Raw genomic sequence first — 23864 nt, 5'->3', positions numbered from 1 at the left:
GCCTCTTTGGTATTTTTCAGTCAAAGTCTCCAATCGTTTTCAAAATTTGACAAGCTAGGACATGCAAATAGGGAACAGCAGAGCATGACTAGTTCTCATGCTCAGGCCTATCAGCCCAACCCTTTATTCCCCTGCAGCCCTACCTCCGATCCCTTGCCAAACAGGATCTGTAAGATCTGAGGGAGTCATTTTCTCAGGACACAGGAATGTCAGAGCGCCTGCTGGGACATGCTCCCTACATTCTCTCAGATTTACTGGAAAAGGGGTCCAGGATGAGTTGCTCATGCAGCCATTTAATTTTAGAGTTGAGCAACAATGCTCATTGTTGGAAAGCGTCTTCTGGCCAGGTGTGTTCACTGACTCACCGATTAAATTAAGATTGTCCGGATCACTCTGATCTCCGCTTAAAAGATACCCATAATCTTCCATTTCCTTTCAGACTTGTCATCCATGCAAAAGAAAGAAACATAAAAAAAATATTTTTTTTTGTTCATTTTATTCTTTTTTTTTAGAAAAACATTTGCTAATTTGTGTAAAGCTTACAAGCAAAAAATTTTACACAGCAGATAGACCAGTCATTCAGACTGGGGAAAAAAAACCCAAGTGTATCAGAATATAAATACAAATACAGTCAATTTGTGGCAAACATGCAGTCTGCTAAGAATAGCACAAACTTAAAGAAATGTAGAGGATTACTTGGCCCAAAAAAACCATCTAAAGTATTTCAAGTGTCAGATGCTAAGCACAGGGTAGAAATATAATAAAACAACGTTCTCCGGCTCAAGTGCTACATTTATCAGAGTTTAGTGTGTCGGGTTTGGATGTGCACGCGTCCACGGTGAGTGCACTCTGTTGTGATCTGTTGGCCATCTCTGAACACTTGCGCTGGCTCGTCTGTTTTACGTGGACAGGCAGAGCCATTTGCGCTGAAATGTAAAAAAAAAAAAAAAAAAAGAAAAGTTCAGTAGTGGTGTCATTCCCGCTTAGTTAAGGGTCCAGTGGCTGGATGTCAGCAGCGACTGTTTGTGGGAATGGTTGGGACTGTGGCTGTAGGTGGGCGAGTGGGTGACGCTGGGGCTACTGGGAGGCGTGGAGGAGCAGGAGGACGACTTGGATTTGATCTGCAGCCACTTGTCCTGTCCCAGTGCCTTGGCAAAGTGGTCGTCCACAGACACACTGATGGAAAGTTCCTTGGTGGGCGCTTGTTGGTAGTTCACCCCTAGGCTCCTCTGGAAATGCTCCTCGAGGACGTGATCATAATTGGAATCAGAGTCTCCTGGAAAAAGAAAGGATGCATGACACAAGTCAAATACACACCTCTGTGAGTCAGAGAGAGTCTGTTCAAGGCTGAGTGGGTATTTAGTCTATGAGTTGATTGTGACGAGTTTGGGAGTGACAGTCTGGAGAGAGTGAGAGACTGACCTGAGGAGTGGCTTTTGCGGACCTCGGGTCTAGAAGAAGGGCTCTGTACTGATGACACACAGGTGATCACCGATGGGCGCATCTGTGGGAAAGGAAAAAGAAATAAGTGGGTCAATCATTATTAGGATTTCAACAGTGGCCCTAGGTTTTGTTTTCCTTTGAATCTTTAACCTTCAGCGCTGCTGCCTAAACCTGAGAATGAACTCTGTTAAGATTACAACCACAGCAATGTGCACAGTTTAACGCAGAAGTGATTAAACTGGTTGGGTTTGCTCCTGAAAATCAACTCGCTTCTACTGTGATGGCATAAACAGTTCAGAAGGAAAGCAGTCTGTTTGGTCTTGTTGAGGGCATTCCTCTTTCCATTGCTTACATTTTCTACTTGAATCCGGCTGGATTGCATTGCTCAGGCAAGCTTAGGCCTGTGTGCACTCAGTAGACTTCACTGACTAAAGAGTAGAGATGTACCCCTGCTGTGGGTTACCCTCAAGCTATGCTGCTGTTAAAAGGGAACATCACAGCTGCCACGTTTCCAAAGTAATGACTGCCTGAACTTCCTTTATCTCAGTCAAAAGCTGGCCTCCTGAAGAAACAAGCGGCTCTTGTTCAGAACAGCTGAAGTACCTGGATCTGAGTGGCAGCAGAGGCCGTAGTCTTTCCTCTTGCGTTTTCAAGGTCTTTCCTTGGTTTTTTGATGAGCGCCAGGGGTTCGTCACTGACTGGTGTGTAGTAGACGTAGGGGGGGAAAGGGCTGGTAGGACTAGGCGTTGGGCTCTGAGGGGATGATGGACTCTGCTGGTTACTGAAGGGTGCAGGCACCGGACCATCCCTCTGTGCCATCTTGTTCCTGTTTATTGCCCGCTCTCGCCTAAAACGGATAGAGTCATCAGAAATGGCTTTGTTTCTTCAAGACAACTTGCATTTATGTGGGCAAAAATCAAAGGTTCTGCTAACCTTTCCTCCAACGTGAGGCCCCTCTCGAAGTTACGCTTGCGTTTGATCGGAAACACAGCCGGAGCTCGAGGTCGCTCGTTACCCATATGTCTGTACCGGTCTTCACCTCTGAGATGAGGCTGACCTATAAAACAGGGGTCAGAGTCAGACAATCAGAAAGGTTTAAGCAACATGATGACGATATCCTGATATACTATTGGAAGGTTACCGTCTTTCATCTAAAGTGACCTGTCACAATGTTTTTTTCTGTTAGAAAGCACTTAACACTTACGGGTGACTAATAGTTGTTTTCATCCCATGACATCAACCTGCATGACAGCTAGTCGTGGGAAATGTTTTTTTTTTTTTTTCACCGTTAATTGTAAGCTCCGTTAAGCAGCTAAACTCGATCTACCTGATCAGCGAGGGTTTCAACACTTCACAGCTGATTCAATACTAACGGTAAATGTTGTTTTTCTTCAATGCTGGCATCCAGCCCATTCACACGCCTCCAAGAATACGATCAACACAGTTTTTCATTTCATTTGTGGGGTAGAAACTGTTCAAAGAGTTGGAAGTTTTCAAACGTTTGGAGGTTTGAAAACTGTTCACATCCATGTCCACAGAGGGACGTAGATGCGAACCCCTCTGTGGACGTAGATGTACCTACTTTTGAAATTTTATTTTGAGTCTACTCAAGTTAAAACGCGTGAGCTGAGGTTGGGTCTGATAAGCTGAATGCAAGAGCTGGAGAGATGCACAATGGTGAGATTCAGTCCCCCAGTTAAAAAAAAAAACAAAGAAAAACAAGGTGTGATTTTCACAGGTCTTTCATGGTTGCATTTGATTCCAAATAGAGCTCACGCTGAACCAAATCAACGCGCCATCAGGGTTTGGGATAGTTTGTCATGCTTATAGTCAAAACACCAACACTCCTTAAAATTGTGATCACCCCACGCTTCGCTGTTAAACACTTGCAAGTCCACATTCACTAAATGACTGGAGGATTCCTCCGTTTGCAAGACAACACAGTAACCACTGCAGTCTGACCGAAACAATAGGTGATTATCCGTTTCGCAGTGCAGGACTAAAAAGCGGGGAGTTCATCGTCATTGCTTGAACTCATCAGTTTGCCTTACCTATTGCATAAACATTCCATCACCTGCGTGCTACTCCTTCACACAGTTTGCCATTGTGGAGGGGGGGGGGGGGAGCAGGTATAACCACACCTATGCTGATTTTCTAATGCCTCGGGCATGGATATTTTTTTCTTATTAGCTGTGAGTGTGCGGCGCGTGACCTTCAGTTTTGCTAAATTTAATCAGACTTTTGCTGAAATGCGAAAGCGGCACACACTGTACAGTTCCTTTGTTGACATTTTAGAAACAAGGTCTAAAGTGGTGTCCCTCATTGCTTTAATCTTGACAAGACTTCCCGTATTAAAAAAAAAAAAAAAGAAAAAAAAGAAGGTACCAATCCAACAATGTTCATCTGTAACGTGCGTTGTACGAGGTACTTTTTGGGTTTTAGCTTCAATTTGATCAGATATGTGTTCTTATCAATCACTGCATTTACATAAACACCACTGACAGGACAAAGGCAGGCAGCGGCGGAACAAAAACAGGCAATGACTGTACGTTAATGAGGCAAATGGATATCACTGAAATGTAAAGCTGTTCATGTTACTTGTACTGGTCATAAAAGTACATGTATTTATATATACATATATATATCTATCACAAAGTAACACAAAGAAATAAAGAGAAAGTGTCCCCCAAACTCACCTTCTAAAATGTAGACCTTGAAGCCACTGCTCATCCGGGTAATGTACTGGAAGTTAGCCACAGCCATGGCTGCTGGACTTTGTCTGAGTGGAGAAAAAAAAAAACACTCGGTGGAGCAATCTGAACCTCAGATACGGCTTGTATTAGAAGGGTAATGAGATTCTGGCTCTGCGCTCAGGTAGGTAAAGTGTCAGGTAAGCGCGGACCGCCTCGACCTGTGACTCATGCCTGCACTCAGATTGGCTGCTCTCCGGGCCAATCAGACGGCCTCGTTCATTCACTCCATTGTTGCGGTGTTTTTTAGGCGTAAGGTTCTCACAGGTAAACTTGTTTCAAAAGTGGAAAGTTGAGTTGTTAAAATGTCATGGGGTTACACTGCTCCCTCCTACCAGAAGAGCATTCACAAATCCTTTAAATATACTCCCCCAAGTCTAAAATAATTAAAAAGCGAACCTTTTTTATTTTGTTTTATTTTTTGTTTTTGTTTTGTTTTGTTTAGGCATATACATTTCTTTTCCAAGAGGGGTTTCAAAGACTCCTAAAGGTGAAGAATGCCTTTTGTTTTCCCTCTGTGGAATCAACACCTTGCCCACCCTTGTATGTCCTTCCCTCTTCCTCCCCCCCCAGATCTGAAATCTCACCAAACTGCATTTTTCTGAGTGCTTAGCCCACTGTGGCTTCAGTCATTCCACTGATCTGCCCATACACGTTTGCAGCTGTACTCTGAGCCCGCCTCACCTCTAATCCAAAGGCTTTTGTTAACGGCTGGACAAAGACTCCTAAGTTCTGAAAATACTGCAGGCATGAGAACAATCTTATCTGCAGACACTACGACCCTGGTGATATGAGAAACAAGTAACCCGCACTATGTGTGTGCTACTGTGAGATAGCAACCATCTAATCATGCACGGGGAATATTGGCCTTAAGCTTAAAATTTCAAAGCACTCCAGCTGCAAAGGTCTTGCCTGAATAGTGTTTGTGAACAAAACCGGGTCTAATTTCAGCCCAACAGTGCCCCCTTACGTCGACATGCACTGGAGAAACAAGACTTTCTACAGCATGTTTCAATAATAAGAGATGAAACATTCCTGGTTAAAGGTACACATGTTTAAAGGCGTGTTTACACAGTGACAAATTCTTTGCAGAGTTAACATTTCACAACATGAGGAATTTAGTCTTAAAATGCAAGGAATCTGTGAGTGGACAAGCAAGTCTGAGAGCAAACTTCTTCAATGAACGCGGTTCATGACATTATCTAAACCCGTGTGTCCTGACAGGGTCACCGTGACAGAGTTATGCTCCAACAAAGCTGCATTGCTCAGTGATCTCACAGTTTCAAAGTATTTAAATAATGCAAATAGAAATCAGACACATCATGTGAGAGACCGCTAATATTTTAAGACTGTTCTAAATCATTTTAAAATGCCCATTAGCAACAATTGTGCAACAAGGTGTCAAGACTCTAATCTCAGGGTGTAAAAGCAGTTGAGTTAGCTTAGCTCATCTTGAAAAAGAAAACACTTAAACCCACATCAAAACCTTTGGGTGACGAGACAACTGGAATGACAAGCATGGATTTCTCAAATAACATAAATAAAACTCTCACTATTACCACTCTTAGGAAAAATGAGGCAATTTACAAAAAGTTTGTGTTTATCTACAGAGCTGAATGAACAGAATCATGATGTCTTAAAGCCTCATATATATATATATATATATATATATATATATATAAAGCACTCTTGTGTAACTCTTCTGCTGGCTCCCTCTTGGGGACCCAGACAGACGCCTCATGTTCATATCACTGTAACTTTTGTTTGATACGCTTAAGTTCTGCTTTGTGAATCTCGTTTTCACTTGAGGCCGTCATTGTTCCAAAATGGTTTCATTGTAACCGTAGACCTCTGTGTAAACAGTAATAAACGAGTGGTTAAACTTTAAACAAGGTACTCGCTGGTGTTTCCCTAAAATTATTGATGCTACATTTTGCAAGCATGTTCCTGACAACATGAATTTAAAGACACATTGGTTGCTTGAGCAAATCAAGGATCATATACTTTAGTTCTTTATTAAGAGCTATTTTTCTGACATTAAAATAAAACTCATGTAATTCTTTCATGGCTTTTAGTTTGGTGTGTCCGGTCACCCCTTACAAAAATATTCTGGAGACGCCCCTTGTTTACAGGTCAACAAACTTGCAAAAAATTCAAAGATAAGCACTTTTTTTTTTTGGTTTATTTTATGAGCAGAGGGTGAGCTATACATTGACCCTCCACTATATTAATGATTCAAGAGAGAATAGCAGGAGTGCCTGTTTCCCTTTGTGATCATCGGCAAGTTTCCACCACAGTGTAGTTTCCATATACAGTAGAGGATATAGGGCTCCCACGGGAGGGCATATGCAGAGGGGGTGGTCTGTTCATCACCAACAGATGGCGCATCACTAAAAATCGACCGTATTGAAAATCAAACGAGCACCTGAGCAATAAATAGATGTGTTTCTATTGGCCCCCAGCGGGATCCCATATGACTTACCGACCTGATGGTCCCGCGGAGTCAGCAGCTGGTTCACGCGTGTCAGAGGCACACGACCTCTGCCACTGCCTCTCATCAGCACCACCCTCATTACCCTTCACACTGCTGCGTCAAATGCACCTAAACACAGCCGGAACACAGGAAGTGTCCCTCACAGTTAATGCTGGACAGAGCAGCAGGAAGCTCTAGTCTGATAAGAATTGTATTTATTTTAACTATCAGCATACTACTGTAAATAGGTAGGCACGTATTAATTACATTCTTGTCTTTTAAAAATGCTATCTAATGCAGGAAATTCGACAAAAAAAAAGAATGTAACTTTAACAGCATGCCTTTACTTTCCAAACAGCACCGGAAATCAGCTCCTGCATCCTCGCGTTACCTTGACAACTGTCCAGCCTCGCAGCCTCCTCTCCCTCAGGATGACTGGGGAGTGACGCAGGGCAGACGGAAAAAACTGGGTCTTGAAGGGAAGCAGGGCGGCGGGGATGCTGGGAAGACTTTAGCTTGTATTTATTTCTCCGGTTTCAAGTCGGACGCACGGCCTGGCTCTGCGCCCAGAGGACATGACGGTTACCTGCGTGCAGGCTTTTCCTGTGACTGAGCAGTAGGAAACCATCGCCTCATCCATCCTTGGGGCGGATCACTTTGGATACATTCCCAGGTAGGCTTCAGCAAGTACCTTGATGCTTATTTTATTGCGGGAGAGCCCCATTAAACGGAATTAATATGATTCAAACGAGTGATTTAACCTGTGCATATTTCAGCTGTAATCTAGCTGCAGGCTGATTTTCTCTGCTGTAGCAGTCACGATTTCTTACTATGTTCATTTCTTTAAAAAAAAACTAAAAAAACCCTGAAATTATTAATCATCGCGATCTAATTAATAAAAACCCGACTTTATTCTCTTTTAGGTGGCGGTGATTCCCGTTTATGCACATGGGAAACTAGTCCAATCATTTATTTTTCTCACCGAACACCAAGTTCTGTGTCAGTAGGTGGGATTTAAATTTTTTTTTTTTTTGACCTACTTCTCTCTACGTCATTTCAACAAACCTCCACCATGAATTACTTGCGTCGACGTCTCTCGGACAGTAATTTCATGTCCAATCTGCCCAATGGCTACATGACCGACCTCCAACGCCCCGACCCGCCGCAGCAAAGCCCCGCAGTGTCGCCCGGGCCGGCGGAGAGGCGCCAGCCCGCCGCTCAGCCGCAGCCGCAGCCTGCAGGCGGAGGCTCCGGTTTCTTCTCCTCCATCTCCAATGCTGTCAAGCAGACCACCGCCGCTGCGGCAGCAACCCTATCCGAGGCGGCGGATCGGGCTGGAGTCTCCAGCCACGGCAAGATCCTCCTGGTGATCGACGACCAGCAGACCGACTGGTAAGAGAGCGGCGCGCATCAGCGGCCAGTCTAGACACAGAATGTGTGCCAGGTCCACTGTGGGCTGCAGTGGCACAAGATCTGGAAGGTCATATGATTCAGGTGATGCCGAGAGGCGCTCCACGTGAAGCTGCCAAACGGCTTCGTGCTTAGATGAGGAGGATGCTCCTGTGCTTGTGACATGGCAAAGATGAACCTTGCATGCAAAAACAAAGGAGAAATAAAATAAAATAAAAAGAAAGAAAGAAAGAAAGAAAGAAAGACAGAAAGAAAGAAAGAAAGAAAGAAAGAAAACCCTGCATCTGCATCATGTAACATAGCCAGGTGGCAATCAGTCGTTGATTGGTGTGAAAGTTACACTACACTTAAAAAGCACTGACACCCCAACCCTTGAGTCTTTTCTTGATTTGTCAAATCACAACCACAATCTTCAGTGCATTTTTTATTCATGCATGATTGTGAAATGAAATGGAATGAAACGAATACATCGGTTTTTAATATGTATATACTTTTTTGTTCTCAGAGGTTTGTTAGATAGACCCAAGGGCGTAGGAACGAGTCTGTCATTGGGAGGGACGCATATCGGAAACCTGACAGATCAGTAAATAGCTTGAGCAGAAATGTCAAACAATTATGCCATCAACACATCAGCAATGCGTTACTCTAATCTGACCCTTGTTTCAGTAACAAGTATTCTAACATGTTACTATTTACAATCCAATAATCAGATTAGAAATTAGTTGCTTCACAACTAGCAAGATAAGCACAGACAGGCTAACAGATTGTGATATATATTATTGGTCAAAAGACATTTGATTATTGGTCAAAATGGATTGGTATAAATGTACTGGTAATTGAACAGGTTCTACCTCTTTCTAAAACCAAAGTAGAAAATAGCTCATAAAATAGGACTTGACAGTTTTAAACTCAATACAGCAGTATGACCAACAAAAATAAAATCTAAAAAACAAGTTTTGTTCTTCTTGAACAACTTCTCTACATCAGTGCAACAGTTTGATCTACAAAATAAATAAAAATGATAATTTTCACATCTATCAGACATCTTAGCTCCTCACTGTTAACTCAGTCTCACTTTCCAGCCCTGCATTCAGTAACTTACCAAACATGAGCCATAAAAAACACTGAAGCAAAAAGCCTAAATGTTTTTATTATCCTGTTATTTTCAGCCGTAAACATTTAACTAAAATATCTACGGATATGTGTTTCTGTCTCTCTGACTCTCTGCAGCCTGATGTTCCTGCATGGATTCATGTATTTACGACAGACACTACAGTAATGTACAATGTCAGAATGTGAACTAAATATAAAAAAGTATATTTTTATCATACAGAATGAGAATTTAAACAACTTAATTTTCAGATGTATACATTATTATACATCTCAACTCTATTTACTGTGTAGCAAAAATTTTCAATTATTAATTTTTAAACCTCTCCTCAAGCACTTTTCTTATTGTCTCCTAACCATTACCCTTATAGTGTGGAAATAATGAAAAAAATATTGAAACGTTGAAAGAAATCAACTTGACATCAGTCTTCACCCATTGTCCTTTCTGGTTTTATTGACATTAATATAATTTTATATCTTCACACTCTGAAACTCCACCTGGCTCTCCTATGTCTTCCCTGACCTGCTCCTCTCATAATAAAATAGTTTAGTTTATTTAAAAATTAAAAACAGTTAATACATATTTCAATAAACTAAATGAAGACCTCACCAGAACTTCTTCACCTTTTTTCAACATCATTCTACCACTGCTGTTCTCCTAAATATCTAAATAATATAATATAATATAATATAATATAATATAATATAATATAATCAGGGGTGAAAGTAGTTTTAAATTCTTGGGGGTATTATGCCAAAAAAATATACATCTGGTTGGATATATATCCAACATCTGGTATATATCCAATTATATTTCCTTCAGCCCACTGGCTGCAATGTTGACAACTTGAAATGCCATGAGACCTAAATCCTGAACTGAAAACTGGCATGGAGTGCATTCCAGTTTTCCTTGTCTGGCATATAACAATTCATTTTAGCTTTTAACCTGGTTCTATTGATCCTGTGTCCAGACAGAGGGATAATCAGTAGCCCAGCATCATGACCTGTTTGTTCTGAAGATCATGCAGCTTCCACTTCTCTTCCTAACATGGCGCCTCCTCATCCTGACTCTCATACTGATAGGAGGAACCACAGAGCTCTGTTAGGTTAAAGCTCATCTTCTGAAGTTGGGATATTTTTCCTTCAAAAGGTTCCAGAGGAATCACCTCAAACCAGATGTTGGACTGGATTTTATTTTAATGTCATTTGTGAATGTTAGAGCCTCATTTCAACAGTGGAGCTATAAAGGTTGAAAAAGGTTATTTTGGAGAAAATCTCATCAACATCAATATTTCCACTAAATAAGAGGCAAAAAAAAAAATTTGTTTGATAGAGGAAAAGCCTCTCAGACTCTGAGTCCGACAGCACCAAATTATTTTTTAATATTAGACAATTAATTAAATTTCACATAATTATTGTGGTAGAAGCCATTTGTTTGTTAAATACTTAATAAAACGTATTTACCGTGTTTGATGTTTGTTGTTGACTTATTCTCACAAAGAACGTGGTAATTAGTCCAAGTTTGTCATTTATTGAATGTTCAGAAACTACAGCGGCTGTGAGGCGCCAAGACAAAGGAAAACAAAAGTAAAACAACCTGAACAAGTGATCAACTCTAAACCACTCGCACATTTTTACTCTCCGTCTCTGTCATTTAAGCACACCCGTTGTTGTTGTTCTTTTTAAATAGTTTTGAACATTTTAAGCCAGTCAGAGGAGGACGTGTTGCTCTCTGCATACTGGCGGCGTTCAGTTTGTCTCCTAATGCCGAGATCGACTCAAAACCTTCCACGATCGACATATTGCGCCCCTGCCCTGGCAAAGCACGAACAGTTCAGAAACAATATGAAATGGGAAAAAAGTTATTAACTGATTAAGTCGTGTTTTAGATTGTTCTTGAAAAACTAATCAGTCATGGGTGATTAGTGGGTGCACTCGCGGCTGCACAGTGAACCCATTGATTCTTTACAGTAGACAGCCGCTCCCCTCTCTTGCAGGTACTGCGTACCCCTACTAAATCTTTTAGGGGTATGCAGTACCCTGCTGTACCCCCTTACTTTCACCCCTGAATATAATATATAAATACATGGTAAGTGGTCGAGTATGATCAGGTGTTGCTCACTTTAAAGGCTAATTTTGCTGCTGTTTCAGTCTCATTCTAAATCATTGTGACTAGACTAGCTAACTTTTAAACAAAGTTAGCAGTAAAACTTTGGACATGTGACTATTCCAGAATTAAAACCGCTTAACCAAAAAGATTTAGTTCTACATATAAAAGACAATTGACAATAAGATGTTATAAACGAGCGATATTCATGGCAACATTCCTGACAGACAGTTTGCGCTGAATGCGCTGTTGTGTGCCTTCAAAATAAAAGTATGCGAGTGGAAGATTTTAAAATTCTTCGCAACTGCGGTGAAATTATTGGGGGGGGGACGAATGTGGCTCTCTCCAATATTGGGGGGGACATGTCCCCCCCGTGCCCCCGGGTTCCTACGCCTATGGACAGACCACATAGACCAAAAAAACACATTATGCCTAATTTAGTTGTAAGGGCGTTTATAAAACAATATCCGTTTTTCCAATTGTTGTTTGGGGAAAAAATGACAAAAATACAAAAACACGAGTATCCACCTAAACGCAGCCTAACATTAATCAGAAGCATTTCCAAAAGGCCCATGCTAACTCTGGAGGAGCTGCAGAGATCCACAGCTCAGACGGGAGAATCTTTTGATTGGACAACTATGGCTCATTAACTGCCCAAATGTGACCTTTACGAATGAGCGGCAGGGACAGAGTAAAGCCTGAAGAAGTTTGACGTACAGAGTTTGACACAAAGCGTGAAATAACACAGGAAGCATTGTAGAAGAATGTGCTCTGGTTAGAAGAAATCAAGCTTCTTAAAGCTACACAGGGCAGTCCTGGAAGAAAACCATGTTTAATGCTGCTCCTTTTCCAGCAGGGCAACAACCGCTAAACAAACAGAACCTTGCAGTTACAGTTGCTCAGATTAAAGTATATGAAAATGTTAGATTGGACAAGACAAGACCTCAAAATAGATTTTCATAGGCACTCCAATCTTACTCAGTTTGATTTACTTTACAAAGAACATTGAGTTAAAAACATCAGCCTCCAGATGCACAAAGCCTGGTACAGCGACATAACACAAACATCATGTAGCTGCAATTAAAGTGAAAAGTTGTGTTACAAAAAAAATATAAAACATTCTCCCATATTTTTAACATTTCTAGTTTCTAAAAACCATGTATTGTTTTCCTTCGATGTCACAAGTATGCACTATTTAAATAAAATCCCAGACATTTGCAATTAAGTTTGTGACAAAGTGTGTAAAGGTTTGCGCAGCAAGTTTTCAAAAAGCAATAACTAAGCAGACAAAATGACTCACTATCACATGCAAATCTCAGCATCGCAAAAAATTAAGTTGCGCTTTCAGATTTAATCTGAAGCATCAGCAGCCTGAATGTGTCAAAGCCGAGACTGTTCCCAGTTTCAAAATGTCCTGCTTGGGCTGGAGGAAAAACAAAAAGAAAAGAAAAGAAAAAAAAGCTTCAACTGTTTTTCATTTTGTTCCCAAACATAAACAAACACATTGATTCATATCTTTGTTTCACATTCAACAGGGTGAAGGTTTTCAGAGGAAGAAAGATTCACGGTGAATTTGACATCAAAGTAGAACAGGTAGGTCATGAACCCAACTGTTAAGTGTTATTTCCGCAGCAGGAGAGTGAATTTACAAAACGAAACAACAGTTTGATCGAGGATAAAGAAATTAAAGAAATCGTCCAAGCAGTTCACCTGATGGAGTCTTCAGTGAGAGCGATGTTGCATGCTTTCTTTTTTTCATAAGATTGTAGCGTGTTTTGCTTGCCGATGGACAACAACTGCCTTCGATCTTCTTATGTCAAAACAGAAATAGGCCTCCTAGCGTACAGTTTATTTTTCTTAGCAGAAAAAAAAAGCAGTGGCATTATTAATGAGCTGCCATGTTCACAGAGAGCTCCAAACAATAAATGTCTCAGGGTCCGTTTCACTATCGAGTAAGAACTGATACTCACAGCTGCATTAATTTTCAGTGAAACGCTTTCTTACTTATTAATACACTATGAAGTCATTATGAATGATCCAATACGGTACGCAAGAACCCTGCCTGTTAACGTGACCCGATGACTGACCAGGAGTAATTTAGCTAATAGTTTTAGCAGAAACGTGTTGGCCAATGGTGTTTGTGTTTGCAGATTTAAACCGGTGGTTATTTATAGCATGCTAGGAGCAGGAATGCGCCCAGATGTTTCAAAAATCATCTTCTTTGCCTCAGGCACTTTTATCCGTGTGTATTTTGGTCTCTTTAACTCTCGGCTCTGACTTAAAGTGCCTTGCAAAAGTATTAATACCCCTGAACTTTTGACATTTTGTTATGCCGCAAACTTTGTTTTATTTCAATTGGATTTGAGCTGATAGACCTGTAATAATAATGATTTTTGTGTTGTTCTATCATAGAGTAATGTGACAAAATGAACTTAGTATTAATCTGGCAGGATATCACATGGGTAAATCAATCTCTCCAGAAACGAATAGCTTGTAATAAGTCTTCCTGGCTGATGGATTAACTATTATTTATGCTCATGCACCCCCACAGTTAATGCAATTTTTATGTGGTTGAAAAGGGTTTGAATTTGATGTTGTTCTTTCCAGGCAGAGTTCTCAGAGATCAACCTAGTGGCCAATGCCAGCGGCACCTATAACGTCAACATGGACGCCATCAGGAATGGGCATAAGGTTACTAAGTAAGTCCTGTTTTTAGTTTGGAGTTTCTGCTGCAAAGTTTAGGTTCTCACAATTCCGTTCAATGTTTTCCTCATGCCCTCTGTGCCAGATCCTTCAGGCCAGACTTTGTGCTGATCAGGCAGCACGCCTTCAGCATGGACAGGAACGGAGACCATCGCAACATGGTGATCGGACTGCAGTACGCTGGACTGCCAAGCGTTAACACCCTGCACTCTGTCTATAACTTCTGTGACAAACCGTGGGTGGTAAGTAGTCCTTATGGACTCTGTTCGGTCCACGGCGAGCAGCTTCCAGATGTACAGACAATCAGAGTGGCATCTCAAGGTTAAATTCTCCCTCAGTTTGCTCAGATGTCAAGGCTCCACAAGCAGCTGGGCCCAGAGGAGTTCCCACTGATCGAGCAGGTTTACTATCCAAATCACAAAGAAATGGTGAGTTCCTTGGAATCTCCTCTTCGCCACTTCCTGAGGCATCAGATTTTCAGCTGTAATTCACGTTTTATTTCACATAGCTGCTAAAGCCATTCTGACTTTTCTCTCGTGATTTATATCTGTTTGGGTTTTTTGCTTGCGGCGGCAGAGTTTTTTGATTATTGGGCTGCCGAGTCAGTGTCGGGAACATTGAGGTTGTTGCTGCAGAGCAGTCATCTCCACCCCTGCAATCTCAGGCTGACAGAACTGGGCTGGCTTTCAAGTCTTCAAAATGACTGTGTGTCCTCAATGTTGGATTAAGCGATTGATGTTTTAATCATTAGAAACAATATGTTACAAAAACAGGGGTTTTCTTCAGCAATTTTCGTAATGAAGGTATGCTCTGCTGGGATTTTTATGCACAACCATCTCTCACGTTCACAGAAAAAAATCTGAAAAAGTGAGAACGTCCGGCAAGCGGGAGCCGAGTGGATGAAAATGTCTTGTTGATGGCACAAGTTAGGAGAGAATGACGAGACTGGCTGAGATGACACAAAGGAAGCAGTAGCTCATTATAATCAAAATATGTGGAAAACCAACATATCTTGACGAACCTTGAAACAGAAGGACCACAGCAGGAGAAGATTAGCTAACAACAGGAAACGAAAAGGCTCAAGAAAGCTAGACAATGTCAGATTGGAAAAATGTCGCCTCATCTAACCAGTCTTGATTTTAGGCTAACGACCTGAAAGCATGGATCCACTCTTCTTTCTATCGACTGCTGATGGTGGTGCTGTCATGGCAACGGGATTGTTTTTCCTTTTGGATCCTTAGGACAAATTGACCATCACTTGCGTAAATAAGTGATGCTCATTTGGTGCTGTGTGGGTGGGGTTGCTTTTGTGGGGTGGAAGCTCGGCTGGAGACTGAAGCTCCAAGGAGGATCTTTGTGGGAATAGGCGGAGTGTTATGTGAGCGAACGTTAAGGTACCTATGAATGGTTGCCATGGGAGATTTAAGAACAATAGTCCGGGTTTGATGAAGGAATAACATCATAACATGATCTAAAGCTCAAAAAAGGGGATTTTACATAACCCTCCGTAATTACCAGGATAATACTTTGTTTTTTTCTAACCAATCTCTTCAAATGCCATGAGAGTTTTGGATTTAGGATCAAATGGTGTGGTAGTTCATAATATAATGTTGTTGTTTTTTTTTTTTACAGATCAGCGCCCCTAAGTATCCTGTTGTCGTAAAGATGGGCCATGCTCACTCAGGAATGGGAAAGGTAGGGATGGAATGATCAACCCTTTATGTTATGTAGAACACATCGCATATGGGACTAACGAGTACTACCAAATGTGTGTTTTCACACCTGCCGACTAGGTGAAAGTGGACAATCAGTATGACTTTCAAGATATCGCCAGTGTTGTGGCCCTGACCAAGACCTACGCCACTTCCGAGCCTTTCATTGACGCAAAGTACGACGTCCGCATCCAGAAGATTGGCAACAACTACAAGGCTTACATGTGAGTCAGTTCGTTGTGTCTGTGTTTTTCGAATGTCATGTTTCACTCTCACTCACCTCACTGGAAGTGTGTCATAAACTGCGTTTTTTTTTGTTTTTTTTTTACCAGGAGGACCTCCATTTCTGGAAACTGGAAAACTAACACGGGCTCTTCTATGCTGGAGCAGGTGGCCATGTCAGACAAGTAAGAACACGTGATTGAATGCTACTAAAATCCAAACGGCATGTCTCGCAGGATAACAGAATTCCTACTGACCACATGGTTGCAGGTACAAATTGTGGGTGGATTCATGCGCAGACATCTTTGGCGGGTTAGACATCTGTGCTGTGGAGGCTTTACACGGTAAAGATGGCAAAGACTACATTATCGAGGTACTTTACCGCAGTGCGAGCATGCTGACGTTTGCCTATCATTACTTGGGTGTTTCTTACAATTTGAAACATTATGCTTCATTTTAGGTTGACGACTGTTCGATGCCACTGATTGGGGACCAGCAGGATGAGGATCGAGTTCAGATTGCAGAACTTGTGGTTTCTAAGATGCAAGAGACTGTTCCACGTACTCCCAGTTCTTCCTCGGTACGCGCGGCAGCGGGACAGCCGGCACAGGTGCTTACACTGCGTGCACAATATGCTTACCCTAGCAAAGAAAAAAACAAACACTCTTTTGTTCTCCATCTTGTTTGTAATTGCAACTCCTGTCACAATATGTTACTACTTTGCTTTTTCTTGAAATGAAGGATTCGTGTAAGGTATGAAGGTCTGTGTTTGACTAAAGTAGTGCTCATCCTCTCCAATTTACAGTGTTTTACTCTTTATGTGAAAATAAAGACGATTTATATTTAAAGTAGAAAACCTATAAGAGTGGTCATGTAATATGAAGATGTTGTTCATACTTAATAAATAACAGTTCAGCAGTTAGTGTTGTTACAATTACCTCCAACTTTAATCTTTTATGAGGACGCTTCCACCTGCATAATTTGTACACATTGTGGCAGATGCGACATTTTCTGAGCCATCTGTTTGTTTTGCAGAAAGCAGTTTCTCCTCAGCCTGTCTCACAGCCAAGAGTGCCACAGGCTCAACAGCGCCCCTCTCCTCAGGGTACGTTATTCTGATATTTGGTGTTTATTGAAAAAGTCAAAACCAAAGTAATATCACGGCATACAAATATGAGTGGTGCCATATTTTACCTCCTGCAGGTGGTCCCCAACAAAGTCCTCCGACCCAGCAGCGACCCCAGCCTCAGGGCCAGCCTCCAGCACCAGCTCAGCAGTCTGCTGCCAGCCCGGGTACCGCTGAGCCCGCTTCTCAGGCCAAGCCTAGCCAGGGCCCTTCAGCCCAAACCCGAGCCCCAGGCCAGGGCGCTCCTCAGCGAAGCCAGGGAGGTTCCCCTCAAACTCAGAGGCAGCAATCCGTCTCCCAGCAGCAGAAACCTTCTGCCAGTCAGAAACCTCCCAGTGGGCAGCAGCAGCAGAAACCAGCCCCACTCCCTAGACAACAGTCGCAGGGAGGATCACAGAAGGTCCAGCCAACCCGTCCCGGGCCTCCAACCACCCAGCAGCCGAGACCCGCTGCCCAGGGTCAGGGTGGCCCGGGGGGACGCCCCCCTCTGCAGCAAAAGCCCCAGCCCCCACAGAAGCCCAGTCAGGACAGCCCGGCTATGGGCGGCTCTCCACAACTAAAGTAAGTAGCCGTTCCCGAGAACAGAACAACGAACTGGATCAGTACCATCTCATTTGTACTTTTCAAGCCTCAGAACTGACATCCACAGAATGTCTATTCTTACTTTTTTTTTTTTTGCCTGCTCTGAGGCATGCATGCCACATGTAAAAAAAATCCGCTCACACAGCGGCTATCCGCTTGAATGTGCATGCTGTATCGATTCCTACATTTGTCATTCTTACAGCAGTTAGTTTTACAAAACAGAAACATGTCAGATTGTCTGGTGAGGTTGTGAAACACTAAAGCAACAGGCAGCTTTTACCAAACGGGAATTCAGGTGACACAACTATTAAAATCCTTGTTCCGAAGCAGCTTTCTCAGGGACACATTTAAACACCAAATTACAGGTAATAACTTAATAAACGGTTGGTAAAGACGTCTGTTGACACAACGGGGGTACTTATAAAAGTCTAATCCTTTATTTGTTGAATTACATATCTGAGCACATGAGAAAATAGACATAAAAAAAAGAAAAAATGTCGACCCTATCTTGAAAAGAATGAAATTAAGAACAGTTTCTATCTTCTGTAGGAGTGGTCGACCTGAAGAATTCACTCTGACGTGAGAACCTTTCCCACTGCTACTTTTAAAGACCAAATGTGCTAATGCTAGGACACAGGTGTTCACCTGGAAGTTGGCTAAGATGATACCAACAAGCTGGCAGGTTAATGGATAACGTTTTATGTTTCAAACTACACTGGCTGTGAATTTTGTATTAAGAGAAACACAATATGTAGAATAGAAACCATATCCACATTACTAAACATGACGGTGGCTAAACATGATGGTTGTATCATAGTTTGGATCTCCTGTGTTTCATCAGGCGCAGGGCAAGACGTTTTAATTATTGAAGCTTTCTGAAATAAATCTTATGCAAAATAAATAAAAAAGGTTGATTTTGCAACAAAGCAAGAATGCAAAAGTCACAAATAGCTCGTGACAAATGTATATGGAATATTTCTGGTTTTGAAATAACCACCGACACCACACTAGATTGTCAAAAAGGTCTAAAAGTAAAAGCTGACACACATTCATTACTCACAGATACAACTACACCGTACGAGTTTCTTTCCGTTCTTTAGCCGACAATTTTCTGATGCCCCCGTTTTTTTTTGGCTTCTGTTCATTTCTATTTTGACAAAATATTTTCCCGATCAATCCCAGACAAAACACACACCAATATAAACAACGTCATTCACTATTCATATCATGTCAATGCTGACTTGAAATGATAAGGTAATTCTGAATGACCCCGGAGAAGGAATGACCCTTTTTTCATCTTTTATTGAGTATTTCCTCCTCTGTATCGCCCTCTCTCTCTCTCCCTCTCGCTTTATCTCTGTCTCTTTGCCTTGCTGTGCTCCAGTCTTTTCATTCCATTGGTTTGCTGCATGACTTTAATAGCCTTTCCTTCTCCTCTATTGCCATTTCCCTCTCTTTATAGCAAATCCCAGTCTCTTACCAATACCTTCAACATTCCAGAAACCCCAGCGCCCCGAGCCAGCCTTAGCCAGGACGAGGTGAAGGCTGAAACCATACGCAATCTACGCAAATCTTTTGCCAGTCTCTTCTCAGACTGAGCTGGCATCAGATCCTCCCATCCCTCTTTCTTCTCCTCCAGCTGAGAGAAAAACAGACAGGCAAACTGATGGACAGACACCCCTTCTACACCCCACTCCGGAAACGAGCAAGGACCAACAGAATCTCCAATTTATTAGTGTGATATGAAAGTGTACACACTTGACACCCACTGCCCAAACAGTTAATATCTATTAGAGTGAACAAAAAGGTAGAATAGAGTCAGATGATGTGATGTTTCAGACATTTCTCGCCTTGCTTAAAGCTTAACCGGGTCATCATGGCAAACCTCACAAAAGCCTATATATGTGCATGTGACACCCATTAACTAAAATCAGAAACAAAGCAGCACAATACGGCTTCCTCTTGTTTGTTGGTGCTGTAAATCCGTTGTGGTATTTGTGGTCAAAAAAACTGAAGGACTGTACAATTGTTATTGGGATAAGGAAAATAGTAAAAAAAAAACAATTTCCTATTACTCCGTAAAATCTTGATCTAGTGACAATTATTGCAAGTTATACTAAAATAAAAGTAAAACAAAAATACACTCCATTTTCTTGAAAAGATATGCTAGGAATTTTTTATTTTTTTGGCAACAAAATCAAATACAGGAGCTGGGTTGCAAACCTTTTTGTAGCAACTTTACCTAAGAGCAAATTTCCTAATGCAAAAGCAAAGAGTGTTGCATTTTATTCCTAAGATAACGGAAATGTTATTTGGTGTAGCATTAGAGCAGAGGAGGAGACGGAAATAAAAAATAGCACCGTGGAAACTATAATCTCCACTTCTTCCTTTTCTTCTACAAGCTAGCGTTAGCTAAACAGTTCAGCTAGCTGCAGGTAATTAGGAAGTTACGATATAAAACTCCCATGAACCATTGCTTCAATGGTTCATAAACACACTCTAACTCAAAGCAAGACAGTAAAGATCAAGATAGCATCACGATGTCATCTCAGCTAAATACTAAACCAAAATTGCTAACAAATAACAACCGAATCCTAATGAAATTAAAACAAGCTCTCATTCAGAGAAAATGTAGATGGGATAAAACAGTTTCTTCATATTTGTTCTGTATCTTGACAGAATGTATTTTCTGTCAGATGGGAGCAGCTAAAAGTCTCAATATGGAGAGAGTAGGATCCCACACAAATATGAAGGTAGATATGAAGTTACGGCTACTAGATCACAAACATTTTTCATTTTCCTGTTCCTGTGGTTTAAAGTACTTTTGATGAAATCCCAGAGAGTGACCTGAGTTTTCTCCCGATGTTTGAAGCATAAAGTAGCACCACGCTCCAAGCTCTCAATTTTACATCTGTTGCTCCTTCCTTTTTTACAACTGTAATAATCAACATTTTACTTCATTTTTGAAGCAGTTTAATATATATTTTTTGGTTTTTCTGCTTTAAATAATAGGTATTACCATTTCATAGCTTGGTATACTTTTCCCTTTAACAGGGTGCTGCTACAAATGAAACTATGGCATTTTCATCAAAGTTATCATGTCAAGAAAACCTTAAAGAAACCCATCCTTAGCTGGGATATTGTTAATGATAAGCATTACTAATAAGTCATTTAAACAGTGATATATTGACAATACAAATAGCATCAGCAACCAATGTGTTACTTTATCTCTTGTTGTTATGTTATTTTACGTTATGCTACTCTTAAAGAATGAGTACACGCTAAACATGAACCGTTTTGCTATTTGCTTTCATTGGGAGGAAGAGTTTGAGATTTCACACATCCTGATTTGTCCAGTGGGGTTCCGACCCCCCATCTTAGGAATCCTGTGCCTCTGATAAAACACATTCCTATAACCCACTCAAAAGTTATCTACTTTAATATCAGCAGCTGAATTTTAGTCTCAATAATCAGCATGTAGCAAAATGCTGTTGATTAAAAAAACAAAAAAACCTTTGATCTCTTGAGGGCTACGGCAGAAATGAAAATAGATTGGCTATCTCAATATCGTCGGAATTTGACTCGAAAGGTGCAAAATCCCACCACCACCTGCCTCAATAATTTTTGTACAGTCCACTTCCACAGCTCCCCGCAGTGTTAGCAGACACTCTAGATGTGTTCGAGCCGTTTCGACTGCTCACGGTGATGTCGTAGCTGCATGTCAATAGGAGGCAACTGTTGCGGTTTCCAGCATCTCACTTCGGCGCTTGTAACTGTGTCGTCACATGTAGTGGATTAGTCAGTAAAGTAGCTTCGTAGGTGTCGTGGGTATGTCGTCACTCTCGCTTTCTTTCCATTAATTTTCGCTGCACACGAATGAAACGCTCTTCACCTTAAGAAGGAAAATAAAAGAAAAAAATTACAAAAGAAAGCACGCCTTAGACAGACAAGAACTTCAGATCAAATGGAGCTGTCTCAGGGATGTCCACTTGATTGTGACACTCGTGCGTGGCTGAGGTTCTTCCATTTTCAGGCACAATGTGGCTGTTTACAGACGATGAGGGACATGCATGCCTTTTTTTTTTCTTTTCATTTGCCGTGACGTGAAATGTCTTGTTGTTTAAAATACTTTTGCACAGACATTCAGCAAAAATCTTACTTGAAAATAATGTCATGCACAAATGTGTGAAGTTTGCATTTTCAGGTTTATTTGATGGGGCACTTAATGGGGCACTTGATGGAGCGACAGCTCATTAACCTCGCTCTCAGAGGTGGTGCTGAGCTGCAGAGAGGAGCAGCAAGGACCGGGAGTTAGAAAACGGTCAACAGGTTTTACAATGGCCCTGACTTTCAAGGGGAGAGGGGGCGGTTGCATTGCACTCCAAACCTGAGTCTGTTTTATGAATCTCAACATCTACTTCCAACCCTGCTTCCTATTCTTTTCACTGGGACATACCCTTATACTCAGCCAAGGAATGTTATTGTGAGAGTCGTGTGTGCAATGATAGCAGCAAAACAATTGTAATGAAGGATCTCTGCAGAAGTCTTCACTAATCGCAGCAGAAATCCAAGTTGCTAGTGGAAATCAACTCTTGTTACCAGACGCTAAACATGTCTTCCAAAGAGAGTGCATTCCATTTGAATAATAATGTAGAGCTGCAATAACCTGCTTATTTTCCCTTTTTTTTTTTTTTTAAAAGTAGAGAGTAATCACAAAATATTGATTCTGCAGATTCTCCTTCACGCTGCCTGTGCTTATTGGTCTGTTCGTGTAGCCACAGTGACTCCTTGTGCTCAACAGTGCATTAATGTGCAAATTGTCCAAACCGAATAGATGTGCTGTAAAGAGCTCTGAGCTTCTCCCCCTTGCTGCTGTTTCATGCTTGTTGATGTTAGGTGTGCTGGTGAATTGTTCAGTTTTTAAGTTAAAGGTATTCAAGTGGCCCTTTTACTTATTTCTAGCATTGCCTTTGTAAAATCTATGAGGTTCCACAGTATGGGGCTCGTAATGTTATGCATTAATTGATTCAGGGTATCATTTTAAAATTTCGCAACTCACTGTCGGCGCATATTATTGTCTGATTTATCGTAAGTCTATCAGCAAAATCAGCAATGTGTAAAAGCAAGCCATCGCATTTACCATGGATGGTTGTTTTTTAATAAAATATTACCCTCAGAGGTCTCTGCCACTCTGAGACATAAAACATGCAAGGAATGAGCAGAGGCAACAATGCAACAAAGTTTCCTTTTCTTTGGGTTTTCACCAATTTGGATCCTTTACTGTGGCTATATTTGACTGTGAATGTACATTTTTGTTTGTTTTCATACAGATGACTTTATTGTTTACCTATTGCACTGTATAATCATTGTGAAAATATAAAATCATTATGAACCTGTGAATGGGTTAAAGCAGTCAGTCGATGCCTCTCATGTTCAAATCGTTACACCCTAAATGTGAAAAAGTGCAAACGCCCGAGGTTCCTCATCATCGCAGACAAGACGATGTGTCGTATAATTTATGGTGGATTATTGAGTTAAGTGTAAAAAGAAAAATAGATGTTATATGCAATGTAGCTATATCATGTGAAAATGAATATGTTATTGAAACATGGACACGTCCAATAAAGTCTATGACCAAATACGAACTTCTTATTTGTGCTTCTTCTTCTTGTGGAACTATGAAGACCTGGAAGGGATTACTTAGATAGGAGCTGGATTTTCTTTTATGCAGAAGCAGACAGGAGATTGAGTATAAAGTGGTGCACCACCAATGATATTCCTCTGTAAAACAGAGAAAAAAATGTATTTCTTACATTATCGTAAGTCAGAAGTGCACATCTTATTGGAATTACCCTGGCTTAAAATCCACAAACACTGAGCTAAAAAAGACAGTTGAGCGTTATCAGGGTGAGTGCTTTGGGACAGGGTACAGGCTGCTGGGACCAACTACGGCTCACTGAAGGGAATAAATCCTAATTCATATACCTCACAGTCTGCTCGACTGCAAAACTTTTATACTGTGCACCTTTTCATTTCTGTTTTTCCACCTTTAGCTATGGCCCTGATTTGTGTGACCACTAGACTGTATGTGTTAGATAGGACTATAATAACTTCAGCCACAAGAGGCGCCAAATACATCCATCCATCCATCCATCCATCCATTTTCTTACACCCTTGTCCCTCAGTGGGTTCGGGAGAGGTGCTGGTGCCTATCTCCAGCTAGCGT

At 41.3% G+C, this 23864-nt stretch overlaps 2 protein-coding genes across 5 annotated transcripts; one reads left to right on the top strand and one right to left on the bottom strand.

The window, feature by feature from the left end:
* Positions 1–477: 477 nt before the first annotated feature.
* On the bottom strand, positions 478–7147 carry vgll4l (vestigial like 4 like). Of its 3 annotated transcripts, XM_008419195.3 has the most exons (7): positions 7058–7147; positions 6676–6795; positions 4140–4222; positions 2377–2500; positions 2047–2290; positions 1423–1504; positions 478–1276 (listed from the first exon to the last, which is right to left on the bottom strand). In XM_008419195.3, the coding sequence occupies exons 3-7, from the start codon at positions 4204–4206 to the stop codon at positions 984–986; spliced, it is 810 nt and encodes a 269-aa protein (XP_008417417.1). In that variant the 5' UTR covers positions 4207–4222; positions 6676–6795; positions 7058–7147; the 3' UTR covers positions 478–983. The 3 variants fall into 3 exon arrangements, with proteins under 3 accessions (XP_008417417.1, XP_017162249.1, XP_008417416.1); XM_017306760.2 differs by lacking the exon at positions 7058–7147 and having other exon boundaries at positions 6676–6899; XM_008419194.3 differs by lacking the exons at positions 6676–6795; positions 7058–7147 and having other exon boundaries at positions 4140–4750.
* syn1 (synapsin I) lies at positions 7095–23283 on the top strand. Of its 2 annotated transcripts, none has more exons than XM_008419191.3 (14): positions 7095–7339; positions 7590–8058; positions 12829–12886; positions 13901–13992; positions 14082–14238; positions 14335–14424; positions 15629–15691; positions 15790–15932; positions 16041–16115; positions 16201–16303; positions 16391–16540; positions 16966–17035; positions 17134–17617; positions 19101–23283. In XM_008419191.3, the coding sequence occupies exons 2-14, from the start codon at positions 7739–7741 to the stop codon at positions 19234–19236; spliced, it is 1941 nt and encodes a 646-aa protein (XP_008417413.2). In that variant the 5' UTR covers positions 7095–7339; positions 7590–7738; the 3' UTR covers positions 19237–23283. The 2 variants fall into 2 exon arrangements, with proteins under 2 accessions (XP_008417413.2, XP_008417414.2); XM_008419192.3 differs by having other exon boundaries at positions 7096–7339; positions 19139–23283.
* Positions 23284–23864: the final 581 nt, after the last annotated feature.

Source organism: Poecilia reticulata, chromosome 9, assembly GCF_904066995.2.
Source record: "Poecilia reticulata chromosome 9, P_reticulata-male-v2, whole genome shotgun sequence".
NCBI classification, from domain to species: Eukaryota; Metazoa; Chordata; class Actinopteri; order Cyprinodontiformes; family Poeciliidae; genus Poecilia; species Poecilia reticulata.
Note: the sequence above shows the minus strand (reverse complement) of the source record. Positions and strands in the feature narration are given on the sequence as shown.

Bases quoted from the DNA above. Each gene is read 5' to 3' on its own strand.
- vgll4l (XM_008419195.3), bottom strand. From the start codon at position 4,206: ATGGCTGTGGCTAACTTCCAGTACATTACCCGGATGAGCAGTGGCTTC. The intron at 2,291-2,376 runs GTTAGCAGAACC...TATCCGTTTTAG, and splicing joins GGCCTCACGTTGGAGGAAAG to GCGAGAGCGGGCAATAAACA. The intron at 1,505-2,046 runs GTACTTCAGCTG...CCTTTCCCACAG, and splicing joins CTGCTGCCACTCAGATCCAG to ATGCGCCCATCGGTGATCAC.
- syn1 (XM_008419191.3), top strand. From the start codon at position 7,739: ATGAATTACTTGCGTCGACGTCTCTCGGACAGTAATTTCATGTCCAAT. The intron at 8,059-12,828 runs GTAAGAGAGCGG...CACATTCAACAG, and splicing joins GACGACCAGCAGACCGACTG to GGTGAAGGTTTTCAGAGGAA. The intron at 17,036-17,133 runs GTACGTTATTCT...TACCTCCTGCAG, and splicing joins ACAGCGCCCCTCTCCTCAGG to GTGGTCCCCAACAAAGTCCT.